Source organism: Citrus sinensis, chromosome 3, assembly GCF_022201045.2.
Source record: "Citrus sinensis cultivar Valencia sweet orange chromosome 3, DVS_A1.0, whole genome shotgun sequence".
In the NCBI taxonomy this organism is placed as follows: Eukaryota; Viridiplantae; Streptophyta; class Magnoliopsida; order Sapindales; family Rutaceae; genus Citrus; species Citrus sinensis.
In genome coordinates, this window is record NC_068558.1 from 27,422,421 (window position 1) to 27,436,546 (window position 14,126).

Here is a 14,126-nt window from a genome sequence, read left to right on the forward strand (position 1 = left end):
AATGATCAGCTTATAAGAAGCCACTTTCTTCCTTGAGTCTGATGCATGCATAAGATTATTAATGGTGTTGTAGACTACAGGTTTTGGAATTGCTGGAAGATCTTAAGCTTATCTGTTGACAAATTAATTAATGTCAGTTCATGTGATGAGATTTTAACTCAAGCCAGCAAGAGATTGAATAAAATATAGATCATTTAGAAGCTTGCTAGAGCTTACAGTACGCAAAGTGTATTGGCTTTATTATATGCAAATCCTATTGTATTGGCTTTTCAAGGACAAAATACTCTTGAGAATAACACCTAGAACTAAGGGTTCTGGGTCACCTAGGAGTAAATTAAGCCACTTCAGATCCAGTCTTTTATGGAGCTCGCGGTTTTGTGAGTACAAAATCTCGAAAATTTTGACTATAAGTAAAATAAGAATCCTGAATGTAAATTTAAAAAAAAAAGCACAAACTGTACGGAAATATAAACCCTCTACGAGTTATGCTGAAGCTTATACACATGCCCTCATCTAGTCGTCGGATGATGCACCACCACAAACAACGCTACCAACAAACTGAAAGGTAATGGAAACAAGGAAAAGCACAGAAATAAAAAATAATAGCCATGCCTTCTGGTCAAAGAATAAAGAAAAGCCCAGGACTTGCTATTTGTCCATCAGTAAGCAGGGAACTGCTGGCGACTGATGAAATATTAAGTTTGTGACTGCAATGGCTGACGGAGCCCAGGTATCTGCAACACCATGGATTAATTCCGGTAAACATAAACAAGGTTGTGTTCACTAATCTTCAGAAGCAAGCATGTGATATACAATCTCTAAAAAGGAGCACATAACTGAACTGTATGTTATTATCATTATAGGGGAAGTTTTGAGAAAGTTTTGCAGGAAGAATATAGAGCACAGGGTTGGAACAAATCCTTAACTATGTTAAAGCCTCGAAGGAATCCAATGTTCTCAATAGTCACATACATAGGTTATATACAGGTTCTACATGTTCGCCTAAGATCATTAGTTTTGTTGGTGTTTACAAACATTTGGTTTCTAATTAGTAGCAAGGAGCTTGTCACTCAAATTCTATGGACAAATTCAGTGCATGTACAAGCACACTGAAAACTAATGTAGTTTCTCTTGATAACTCGCATTGGATATTGAACTGATTATTAAGTGATTCTCAATAATAAAGGCAAATTACTTTCTGAGAAGACTAGGTGATATCCTTCAAACAGGTGATGAAAACTCCCTTGTGGGTGTTGATGTATGTAATTGAAAGATTATGACAATATGAAAGAATAATATTTTGGGTTCTAGAGGAAAAAGAAAAGCCGAAAGAAATAATGCTTGTAGGATTTTCTGATAGAAGTGCTAAAAGAAACTTGAGAACAATTTGGAATTTAAATTTATAACCAAATATGAATACCAACCTCAACTCCATGGGGGCCAATTCGGTTACGAGCTATAAAATTGAGTATCAGTGATGCAAACTCCTCAGGTGCATCTTCCTGAAATAATGTAGGATATTAGAACTCGTAATTTTTATAAACAAGTCAAAAATGTCAAGAATTTGTCACGAAATATAATTGGAGGACCTGTATGGCATGCCCAGTATGTCTGACAACCACCATTTGAAACTTCCCTTGCATTTGCCCAATTGTAAGAGGTCTGTTACAAAATAGTGCCAAAAAATTATAAACCAACTTTTTATGGCAGTATGGACAATAGATATTAATTGCTGCCAAAGAAAGATGTAATGTGTATCCTTTCCCTCAAGGTTCATGCAAATTACAAAATAATTGGTGGATTTCACACATAACTGATAAGATGGCATATATTTTATTGACACATTTGGCGGCCAGGTGGTTCAAATAGTATAACCATAACACATACACATTGATAACAACAACATTAATAAACATCTTAAAAACTATTTAGAATAGCTGAAATAAGCAAACCTATCGAGTCTGTCTGTTCCTGCTAGAAGCAAGAGCTTTGGGACAGGACATGACAGAAATTTCTCTGAAAGACCTTCATACCTGCAAGATCATTAATTGTGTAATATGGGAATGAGTTTTTGCAATAAAAGATGCTGAGAGAAAACTTTAAACATCTCGTAATCATTAAAGTCAACATTGGCTGGGCTCTACTTAGTCATGCATTAGATCACCATGTAATAGATATTTGAGAAGTAGGTTGACAAGAACAGACAAGATAAGAAAGCATCAAGCCACCAATGCTTTCTTTCTTTTCTCAAAGAAAAAAGGATGTTTCTTTCTTACCATACACCCATAAAAGATCAATGGTTTTGAATATAACGGAAAATTTCAAAAATTTATTAGATCAGCTGCATTTTAACACAAGATAATAGTGCTAACTCTTGCTAAGATGTATTTTTAATGTGAATGTTTATAACAATTAACAAACATACCAGGCTCTCCAATATTGTTCAGTTTCTTCTAATCGTGCTCGGTAGACATAACTGCAGCACAAATTCATAATGATACCATCAAGAAACAGGAGTTGAAAATTTCATAATGAAAGTTAGTTAGAATAGCAGAACCACTTACCACTTCTTTGAATCATCATACTTTAATGTTGAAGGGATAGAGAGACGAGCAGAGTCAAGATTTCTTAAAGAACCTCCTTTCACACTCCATTCAATCTGTACAGTTTCAAAATTAATGAAGAGAGCCAAACTTCAATGGTAAATGAAAGCTTAAATTGAAAATAACTTTCCAGCTCAGAACTACCATTAGGTTAACAAAATGGTGTTCGGCCAACTCCAATGGCATGTCACTACATCATCTCATCTGATTACAGAATTAAAGCAGTTCATGGAAATAGGAACTATCCAATGGCATGATATTAACTTATTATATCATCTTAATTTATTGCAACTTTATTGCAGTTCGTGGCAATAGGTACTTCTGATCCATTTAAATAGAGATTGGTTTATGGTGGTATATATTTTATCTAGTGGCGATTATCAATTATTACTAGAGGGAATTAGGAAGAAAGAATAATCACATTTTAGAAAGGGAAGTGAAGAACTTTTAGGATTTATTTTTAAGATTTCTCTATGCCAGTATGTCCAAAGGATTTTTAAGTTACTTCCTAATTCTTTATAGATCTTAATCAGAAAGGCATTTTGAGTATGCTGTTCTGTTGGGAGTGGTTTTGATGCAGTGGACTGAGGTGTCTGCATATACACTGCATTGAAAGATAAAGAAGATTCCAGACTTTTAGTCCAAAGATGCAGACACCCTTATAAGGGCTGGTTTTGTTTCTTTCTTGACACATGATCCAGCCTGTATTTGCTTCTTCCTAATTACTAATTTACTCTTTCAGCTTCCCATGGAAAAAATAATTATTATAATTAAGGTTATCCATAAATAGTTTGTTATCATTTGCTAAGTTCTTCATTACCACCAAATAGTTTGTTGCTTTAAACAAAAAACTAAACTTAAGCTCAGCAAGTCGTCCTTTAGAATCTAAATTCCTATTGCCAAATACTACCACCTCTATATCTTGCTAAGTATGTTTCAACCACTGTCTGGTAACATAGTGGCTTGGTAAATTCATTAAATTGGCTATTGATATTGAATATTTCATCAACCACTGACTCATTCAGATACCAAAATCAAGGTCATGCACTGACCACGTCATATTCTACGAAATATCACTCCATCAACTTCAGCAACATTAAAAACACTAAAAACAATAGCGGTATCAATGAAATGTAGTTACTGCTTTTTCAATGCTTGAGAAATGCTGCATTCTGGTTGATAGAATTTTTTGCATATGAATCAATGAAGCCATAGCTGTTCCCTGAAACAATTGTTAATATCACTTCAGAATACCATTAGCAAATAGTCACAGATATCGACGAGTAAGTTGGCTTGTAGAAACCAAACCTCTACAACATCAACAACAACCAGCCCATGCAATGATCGTAATGTCTTCTTTGCAGCAACATGCACAGCAACTGAACCTCCCATGCTGTAAAGTAAAGGCACAAGTCAATATACAGTAATTCATCCATAGAGCGAGGATCATATGAAAACATTACAATTGTTCTCTTGACTAAGGACTATGAAGGACCGAAGATATCTTCAACTCTACGATCAGAAATAGCATAAGGAAGATAGGCAGCTTTTGCATTAGGATTTGACAACTAACCAATCACATAATTTTGACTTTCAAAGAACTAGGGCAACCATATGTAGATCCACTCACATAAGCATTTAGCAAAAATAAACTGGTGAAACTCAATTTCAATGCTATCACCCTGTCCAAAGATCAAAACTCAGCTGAAAGCCTGGATTTTTATTTTTTTATTTTTTTATTTTATTTTTGCATTGTAGCATTTAGTTATTTAAATTATTAACATAACCATTCAATTTCTCGTGCCAGGCGACAACCAAGGCCATGCAACCAGAAAAGGAAGAAAAAAAAAAGGATAAACATAGTCCCACACAACTGAAACACTCCATTTGATTAATGAACTTCGAAGTTTTAGCACTTTGTTTTGGCAGACATGGTAATTATCCAACAAAACTTAAAAGGAAATAACTAGTCAAAGAAGTCCAACCTGTGGCCAACAAGCACAATTGAAGGAGGTTGTTCACCATACATTTCCTTTAAAACAGCTAAAACATCATTGCACATAGTCTGCAAACACACAATTTTCTTTGAAATTAGGGATACAATAGAAAATTAAGTGAACTTTCTGACTATCAATTCTGTACACGACATTGTTAATTAGTTTATTCTAGCAATATAGTATTAATTGTCTACACCTCAATAGAAAGGTCAATATCATTTTCTGAGGATGATTTTCCATGTCCTCTCAGGTCCATAGCAACTACCCTAGCTTTCTCCTTAATTTTACCAGCTGCCAATGCAAAGGAGAGCCTGCCAAAATGAGATAGGTAAATATTTTTTTTCAGAAAGTTAAAGATATAAAAGTGCATACATGAAATATGATCATATGTCAATTAAATAAACAAGAGAATCCCAAAAAGGTGAAAAAATAAAAAATAAAACCGAAAACAACTTAGAAGTCTTGAGATGTATTTAGTTGATTGTGTACAAAATGTGCATAAAATCAAAGTATTCAAACATCAGTGTATATCTCAATATCTGTTGGTAATCAATGACAACAGGCTTCTATTAACAGAAATTTGAAATATTTCAATAAGAAACTCAAGAGAAACCGAACTGCTAAAAAAACTAATAAAAATAACAAACAAATTTAGCTTATTACACTACTGGAACAAAAAGTTTCATTCATCGAAGCACATCATTTGATTATAAATGATTTAATGATCAAACAATATGGAACTTGGACAGCATTCAGTTAAAGTGTAATTAAGTAGATATAATGATCCATCATCTTGCTTCGTGTGTTTAAAAAATTTACAGTAAAAGAAGTGAAAATGGAATAATCAAGCTGAAGAATACTCGAACATACCCAGAATAACCACCTCCATGCAGACAAAAAATGACTGGTCCTTCAGTTCCTGCCATATACACATGAAAGACCTAAAATGATAACGCATATTAGAAGAGAATAACTACAATAATGGACAAATGTTAGTATTGAAATATTTTCAAATTGTCAACACTAACATCATTCGAGTCTGGGATGGAGATATCCTTCTCTTCATCAAAATAACCCACCCAATCCAAAGGTGCATATTTTTCTAAGGAACTGCTGCAAGAAAATTTATAAACTAAGACAAAGAACTTCTTTACCAAAAATAAAAGAATCATAATGTAAAAGAACGCACCCCCACGAATTACTACCTATGATGTTAGAAAAATTTAATTTACATCATTATTTTTTTCCAAACCCCATCGATTAAAATAACTTGTCACAGCAATCCCTTATTGCCTATTGCAAAGAACTTCTGGTAACTTCATCTAGAGGCCCCATTCCACATCAAGTAGTATAGCAGAATCCAATTCCCACAAATTTCTCACCTTAATGAAAACTTATTAACACAGTGTCGCCACCGTATTGGACATCATTTTGAAGAACCTTCCATGTCATCACACAATGTCCCATATCTGTGAAACCATTTAAGGCATTTTTATATTTCATTTTCCCGCACAAGTACTAATTCTGCCAAATGCTCATTTTTTCCCCGGAGAGTGAAACGACTGGGATTGTGGCAAATTATCAAATACTCACTTATCCGATCATCTACGCTCAAATCAAGATTGATAATCACTTATTTAATGATTACTAGTGTATGGACCCCAAAGTACAGCTCCAATAGACTATATTCTACAACAGACACAAAGTACACTGATCATGTGATCATTATTTTCCTTCTAAACTGCTACTAGTTACAAACTAATTGTACATATAATCATTCAACTATGCAGTCCAATTTAATCCACCTTACATGTCAATAAAACAAAAACACACAATTGTAGAGATCATTTCTTTTTTTTTTAAACTATAATAATAAAGATCATTTTACGCCTTCATCTAAACTACAAAGTTTAAGCTATCACTAACTAAAAAAATGATTAATTAACTAATTAAAAGATCATTAGTATATCAATTTATCAAGAATAAATAACAAAGAAAAAAAGATAAAAGAAAAAAGAGAACTGACTGAGTTGGAGGACGCTGAGGAAGTGACGCGAAAGCAGAAGGCAATGGCGGCTGCTGGGGTTCTTCTGATTGTAATTCTTCTTCTAAGCTTTCTTCAGGAAGCGTACTCATATTTTTCGAATTCGATTCCATAATCTGATCAATTCAATCCAATTTTTCTCCGAGTGAAAAATACGAAAAATATGAATGCAGGTACAGTGAAACCGGAAGTAGACGATCCTCCTTCCATCTGGCTCTATATACATATATATATATATATTGGTCGGGTCACAATATGGGCTTATGAACGGGCCCGAATTTGATGAGTCAAGAAAGCCCATTTTTTCCACATAAAATTGCAATTTGTACATAGGGCAGGGGCAAGTTGGAGCTGGGGTACTTTCATAATTTTAAAACTTTTACCGGTTGTTTCATAAATTCAAAGAAAATAATGTCTGCTTTTAATTAATCCTGGAAGCCGGATACGGCACCTATCCCCCTATCCTGTCCTGCGCTGGGTTCGCTAAAGAGTAAAGATTCTATTGATACTTCTTGTATTTGTTGGATTCATGTTGCTATGCATCTCAATAAAATAATATATATATATATATATATATAGAGAGAGAGAGAGAGAATCTAATGGGTGAGAGAGTATATATTAATGCTGCGTTTACTTTTTGGATTGGAGTGAGAATTCTGAAGAGTGAGAATCCTTGGATTAGGAGTGTGGAGTGAGAGTGGGAGTAGGGTGTTTACTTAGACTAAATGAAAGTATGGATTGTTAATCAGAATTTTAATTATTTATTTACTTTGTTTTAGATTGGGAGTAAATTATTTTAAATTATAATTTTATCCTATGTACAGAATTATAATTTGTAATTAAAAAATTAATAAAAAATATATTTAGAAAATAAAATAAATAATTACTAATATTCTTAATTATGTAAATCATAATTTTTTATTAATTTTAATGTAAATTATGTGAATAAAAATTATTAATAATAACAACACAAATGAAATATTATTATTGATAATATAGTACAAAATTAATATTTTTTAGAATAAAATATTTATTATTATTAATTAAATAAATAATTAATATTTATTAAAATTAATGTTTAATATTATTAATTTAAATATAATATTTATTTTATTAAATTTAATAAAATAAATATGATATAATTATTATTTTTAATAAATATAATATTATTTATTTTATTAAATATTATTTATTTATTTTATTATAAGGATAAAATGGGAAGAGGGGGGAGTGGATTCCCACTCCCACCTCCCCCCATGGGAGTGGGAATCCCACTCCCCACTCCAAAATTGGGTGGAACTGACGGATTCCCACTCCCACTCCCTCATTTTTTAAGGTAAGTAAACACTGGAGTGGGAGGAATCCACACTCCACACTTCCACTCCAAAAAATAAACATTGCCTAAAAGTATTTATTTTTTAGTCCGAAGGGTTAACATTTTTTTTTTTTTTTAGAAAGCACTCTCTAAATTTTCAAATTACATATATATACTGCTCAAACATTGTCTTAGAAGGGGCATAATCTTTCATTAACATAGTATTGTCTAGCACACCTTGGCTCTATAAATTAGGAGAGGGATGAAATAGGTCTTGTTATGGTATGGAGGTGCTATACTATACTTTATAAGCCATGATTATAAAATAAAAGTTGACAGTGTATAGTAGATATAATTGTTAAATAATAATTATGACAAAAATAATAAAAATAGTATATGTTTTTCGTTGTATAAGTGTGAGATCAAATCAACCTTACTTCTAAACCATAACAACCAAAGGCGGATCCACCTCATGACTAGTGAGTGCTCTAGAGAAGATAATTTTCAAAAAAAATAAATAAATAAACAAAGAGGAAATTACTTGATTTACTAATTAGCTCCTGTTAAACTATAAAAATAGCCCAATAAACTTATAAACCCGTACAATTTAAACTTTAACTTTGACAGCTATAAAAGCCTACACTTTAATTTTAAAAAAAAACACAAGCCCACATTAGTAACTGATATGAGTGGGTTTATTATTATTTAATTCAGCCCCCGTTAAATCTATTAAAACAACTTCTATGAACTTTGTTAACTCATGAAATTTTAATTTTCACATTTTCTAGTTATGTAATTTAACCCATTCATAAATCATTTTTCTAAATTCGACACTAACAATTACTAGTATTCATAAAAAATTAAAAACTACGACTGTCTAACCTTAATACCAAGCATCGTTTTAATCATCAATTACATCAAATATTTTCAACAAATCTATAGTTAAAGTTTCGACCTCCGTAGAGGACGGCTAGTTTACGAGTCGAGTCCCCGCCACCTACCACCCTTAAGCTATATGGTATGGAAATGGGAGTCTGATTATTATGCAATGCACTTGTGCGCGCGCGCACATACACACACCTAATCATATTCACCTGTGCACCATTGATAATTAATAAATATCATTTTCATTAATAGGCTCCATGCATAAGATTACTATTTCGTCTACAAATACATAAAATCTCCATAAAATATACTCGTTAAGGGGACCAGTCGTTACACAAACAATAAAAAATGATATTAGGTTTGAAAAAAATATCAGTAGCTATAAGGTGATCTTATCACTTAGGATAATAAATGATCAGTCCTTCCCTTTTTTATTCTTTCTTTTAAATTCAAAGTATTGACTTGATCAATCTATCTTATGTAAATATCCATCGCTCACAAATATGGCAAGGCTCATATAGTGGGGGTGGTTGAGAGTTGAGACCCACCTACTTATGTGCTCGAATCTTTGAACTTTTTTCCTTGTATTTTTATAAAATAATTTAAATTAAACGTCTTTTTATGTGATTGATTTTTTTAAAAAATAATATTTAATGAAGTGTTTAGGTGTTATGGTGTGATAAGAAACTTTGTTAGAATATCATTAATGAGAAAACATAAAATAATCAGTAATCAGTAAGAGAAAGAGAGAGAACAAATAGTAAAAACAATAGTTTAGAGATAATTTTTATGCAAGTTTTCATAATAATACAACCACAAATTGGTAAGTATTAAATCCTGACTATAAGAAAAAAATTGGAGAAAAAAGTACTTGTTTGTAGATAAATTAAATTAAACCACTATAAAAACTTGAAAATTGATAATATATCATTTTCTAATGTGACAATAAAATTTAGAATTCTATTGACAAGTGACCACAAGTTGCCAAATGCTTGTGGTTGTTTGTTTGTTTGTTTTTTTTTTTTTTTTGCCCCAAAATATTCATTGTCTCCCATTGTTTTCGAAAAATAAGAAAAAGATAAATTACATATGCACAGGCATCTAAGAAAATTCTCCCAATACTTTTTCATGTTCTTTTACTATATTAAATGTGTACATTTTCAAGTCATTATCGAATATATTCACACAAGCATATAAGAAAATTCATTTCTTAATACCTCTCTCGCTCTCATCTTCCTTTAATTAGGAAAATTTAATTCTAAAAAAGATTCTAATCAGTATTATGATATTGTAAGTGTTTATCTAATATTTGTCACATTGTTTATCAATTACGAATAGTAAGAGAAAAAGAGGAACAAATAGTGAAAATCGCATTAGTGTAAAGATAATTTTTATTCAAATTTTTATAGTGACATAATCACAAAGTGATAAGTAATAAATCATACATATAAGAAAAAAAAATTAGAGAAACGGTACTTATTTGCAGATAAATTGAATTAAGCCACTATAAAAACATAAAATTGATAATTTATCATTTTCTAAATTTTACACTAGAATTTAGAATTTTGTTAAAAAACTGTGTTTGTCAAGTGATTGCAAGTTGCGAAATGTGTTTTGTCAAGGCTTATTTGTCAAGTGATTTTTTAATACCCCTCTATCCCTCTCATCTTCCTTTAAGAAAGTTTAAATCCAATAAAAAAAGGTTATATTTAGTATTATGATGTTGTAATTTTTCATCTAATATTTGTGATATACAATTATTATAACATCCAAAAAATAATAATTGAGATTGTTTAACAGAACACAATCAAGGCTCTGAACACTGAACAACAATACTGTATAAAATCTAAGTTGAGTTAAAAACTTCAATCGCTTTTGTTTAAATGACAAAGAAGAATTTTAGTAGTATATATATATATATATTTTTTTTTTGGTTGGGTTTAATTGAATTTGAATTAAGAAAGGTAAACTTTATATATAATAATGTTCTAATACATGACGTCAGAATATAAACAATGTTCTAATACATGATGTCAAAATGTAAATGCCTTGGTCGATTTTGTCAGTTTGACTACATGATCAGCTGATGAAATTGTCCTAAGAAAAATGAATTTTACCCTTTTTTTAAAATTGAAATAACAGAAAAGTATTAGTCTTCTTAATATTTTCAATTCTTTGTTTCTCATAACCTTCTTTTTTTTCTTTGTAGATAATTCTTCTCTTCAAAATTTCTCGAATGCACTTCTATTATTGTTGCCATAACACCGTGTTAGGTACGTTTTTGAATCATTAAATATCTTGAGCAAATTCCATCATAATAAATTGAGAGAGAATAAATAATAAATGTATGTGTATATACTAGTTAACTCATCTACATTAATGCTGCGTTTACTTTTTGGATTAGAGTAAGAATCCTTGGATTAGGAGTATGGAATGGGAGTGGGAGTAGGGTGTTTACTTAGACTAAATGAAAGTATGGATTGTCAATCAGAATCTCAATTATTTGTTTGCTTTGTCTTGGATTTAGAGTAAATTTTTTTAAATTAGAATTTTATCCTTATGTACAGAATTATAATTTGTAATTAAAAAATTAATAAAAAAATATATTTGAAAAATAAAATAAATATTTTATTATATTTATAAATTAATAATAATTACTAATATTCTTAATTATGTAAATCATAATTTTTTATTAATTTTAATTTAAATTATGTGAATAAAAATTATTAATAATAGCAACACAAATGAAATATTATTATTGATAATATAGTACAAAATTAATATTTTTTTAGAATAAAATATTTATTATTATTAATTAAATAAATAAATAATATTTATTAAAATTAATGTTTAATATTATTAATTTAAATATAATATTTATTTATTTTTATTTTATTAAATTTAATAAAATAAATATGATATAATTATTATTTTTAATAAATATGATATTATTTATTTTATTAAATATGATATTATTTATTTTATTAAATATGATATTATTTATTTATTTTATTAAATATTATTTATTTATTTATTTTATTAAATATTATTTATTTATTTTAATTATAATGATAAAATAGGAAGAGGGGGGAGTGAATTCCCACTCCCACCTCTCCCCATGGGAGTGGGAATCCCACTCCCCACTCCAAAATTAGGTGGGACCCACGGATTCCCACTCCCACTCCCCCTTTTTTAAGGTAAGTAAACACTGGAGTGGGAGGAATCCACACTCCACACTCCCACTCCAGAAAGTAAACACTACCTAAGTCTCTTAATGTCTTATAATAAGTGATAGTTAAAACATAGAAAAAGCCACGTGGACTTGAGATGAAAAATTATCAATTAATAATTAATAAGGATTTGTCTATGTCCTAAACATCATTTTCTTGGAAAAAAAATACTCACCAAACCTTATCTTAAGGCATAAGGTGGCAAATATTATTCATAGTGACAATCACACGGCTAAATTGAAAAGTAATATTGTGTTTGTATTTCAACTAATTGCGGCAATATTCAAATAATCAAATAGAAATTTAATGATTGATGTTGACAATTATCATGCGGCAATCCCATGTAAGATACATCTCCCTCACATGAACAGTGTGTGGGTCCCACACATACACTGTTCATGTGAAGGGAATATATTTTACATGCATGTAAGATAGATGGATCCTCATCGTGTCTTTAAATGTCACCACTAATTAACTTTATTTTGTATCTTAAAGAAGATATTTATAGTTAAAGATCAATGAATCTTTCTCATCATAACCATTGTAACTCCCATAAAAATAATACAAGTAGATACGTGTTTAATTGCATGCCTATCAACGATCAAAGAAGTTTTAACAGAAATTTTCTGCAAGTCTGAACAAATAGTTCAGTTTCGTTCAATTTGATGGCTTTTTGTACTGCATTCTTCTAATTTAATTACATGCTTTAACCTACACATTAAATTTTGTATTTTTTATTTTTAACATAAGGAGTGGGTAAAGTTTAAACAATTTTTATTTAAATCTCCTATTTTATTTAAAAAAATTTGAATTTAAGTGACGGCCATAAAAATATACTAAAAAACCACCTGATCAAGTCTACATAAAACTATTGAGTTGTGCTTTATATAGATTTTACTTTGCAAATATGAAATGCCATCGAATGTAAACATTTCGTGTTCAAATTGATTAATAATAAGGTAGCCTGAGGCCTCTGCTGTATTCATTTTAGATCTTCCATTTATATTAATTAGAACAAGAAATTTTCTATTCCTCTCCATATCCACCCCTCTCTCTCTCTAATATCTTTTTTTTTTTTTACTCTCCATTTTAAGAAAGTTCAAAATTTATCTTCTGTATATTTCAAGTCAGTTTCATTTTTTTTTTTCAAAATCATATCTAAGACTAAGGAGAAATTCATTTTTTTTTTTTTTTGCCTTTCCAAATCACTTTGTTTTTTTAATCCAAGAACACATCTAAGAAGAAAGATTCAACAATTTTTTTTTTTGAAGCTACTTTCATTTTATTCAAGAAGCACATCTAGAAAGGAAAATTCAACATTTTTTTTTTCAAGTTACTTTTTATTTTTATTCGAAAAACAAATTTAAGAAGAAAATTCAATATCGTTTCCTTTTCAAGTCACTTTCAATTTTGAAAAACATACCTTTCAAAATAAATTGTTGCGTCCGCCTTAACGTGGCACAAGTGGCGTGGTCCGTGTATATCGACAAATTTTGCTTATAATGTCAAAATTTTAAAATATGTTGTCCCGAAGCTATCAGACAAAATCTACAAATTAAACTTGTCACTTGGTCATATGTATATGTGGATTTTGACCAAATTCCGTTTTTTAAACTTTCAAATATGGCTATCCTTATTTTAATAATTTTTTTTTTCTCTCTATTTATTGGCTTTTCAAATATGCGTATCTTTATAATATTCATTCTAAATTCAATTCAACAGTAGCAATATTCTATACAAATTTGCACACAGAGTACTCATGTTCATGGACACCATTTTCAAATGATTTTGATCACATGGATTTATTTTAGTCATAGTGTTTAATATTGTATATTTATCTAGACCATTATATTTGCTGATCGAAAAATTAATATAACACTTTTTATATATACCTATCAAAACCTGCATACATTTGAACCCGTCAACTAGTTTGAGGTTAAATTTCGATTGTATTAGACTATGAGGGTTTAAAAATATTTTAAAAAAATACAAAATTAACTACCCAAGTGCCAATACTACCAATAATTGTTTTAAAATATTACCATCAATCAA

General features: G+C 30.1%; 1 protein-coding gene across 2 annotated transcripts; it reads right to left on the minus strand.

Annotated features, from left to right (window-relative positions):
- Nucleotides 1-373: 373 nt before the first annotated feature.
- Nucleotides 374-6,856, minus strand: LOC102618805 (uncharacterized). Of its 2 annotated transcripts, none has more exons than XM_006478326.4 (13): nucleotides 6,627-6,856; nucleotides 5,629-5,710; nucleotides 5,471-5,541; nucleotides 4,797-4,911; nucleotides 4,589-4,668; nucleotides 3,912-3,996; nucleotides 3,745-3,825; nucleotides 2,565-2,659; nucleotides 2,426-2,476; nucleotides 1,953-2,033; nucleotides 1,590-1,662; nucleotides 1,425-1,502; nucleotides 374-734 (listed from the first exon to the last, which is right to left on the minus strand). In XM_006478326.4, exons 1-13 carry the CDS (start codon nucleotides 6,755-6,757, stop codon nucleotides 696-698), a joined length of 1,062 nt encoding a protein of 353 aa, XP_006478389.2. In that variant the 5' UTR covers nucleotides 6,758-6,856; the 3' UTR covers nucleotides 374-695. The 2 variants fall into 2 exon arrangements, with proteins under 2 accessions (XP_006478389.2, XP_006478388.2); XM_006478325.4 differs by having other exon boundaries at nucleotides 5,629-5,713.
- Between the last annotated feature and the right edge of the window lie 7,270 nt (nucleotides 6,857-14,126).

Excerpts from the sequence above, each read along its gene's own strand:
- LOC102618805 (XM_006478325.4), bottom strand. The coding sequence starts at position 6,757 with ATGGAATCGAATTCGAAAAATATGAGTACGCTTCCTGAAGAAAGCTTA. Across the intron at positions 5,714-6,626 it reads CCTCAGCGTCCTCCAACTCA|CAGTTCCTTAGAAAAATATG; the intron begins GTCAGTTCTCTT and ends ATTTTCTTGCAG. Across the intron at positions 3,826-3,911 it reads TTGTTGTTGATGTTGTAGAG|GGAACAGCTATGGCTTCATT; the intron begins GTTTGGTTTCTA and ends CAATTGTTTCAG.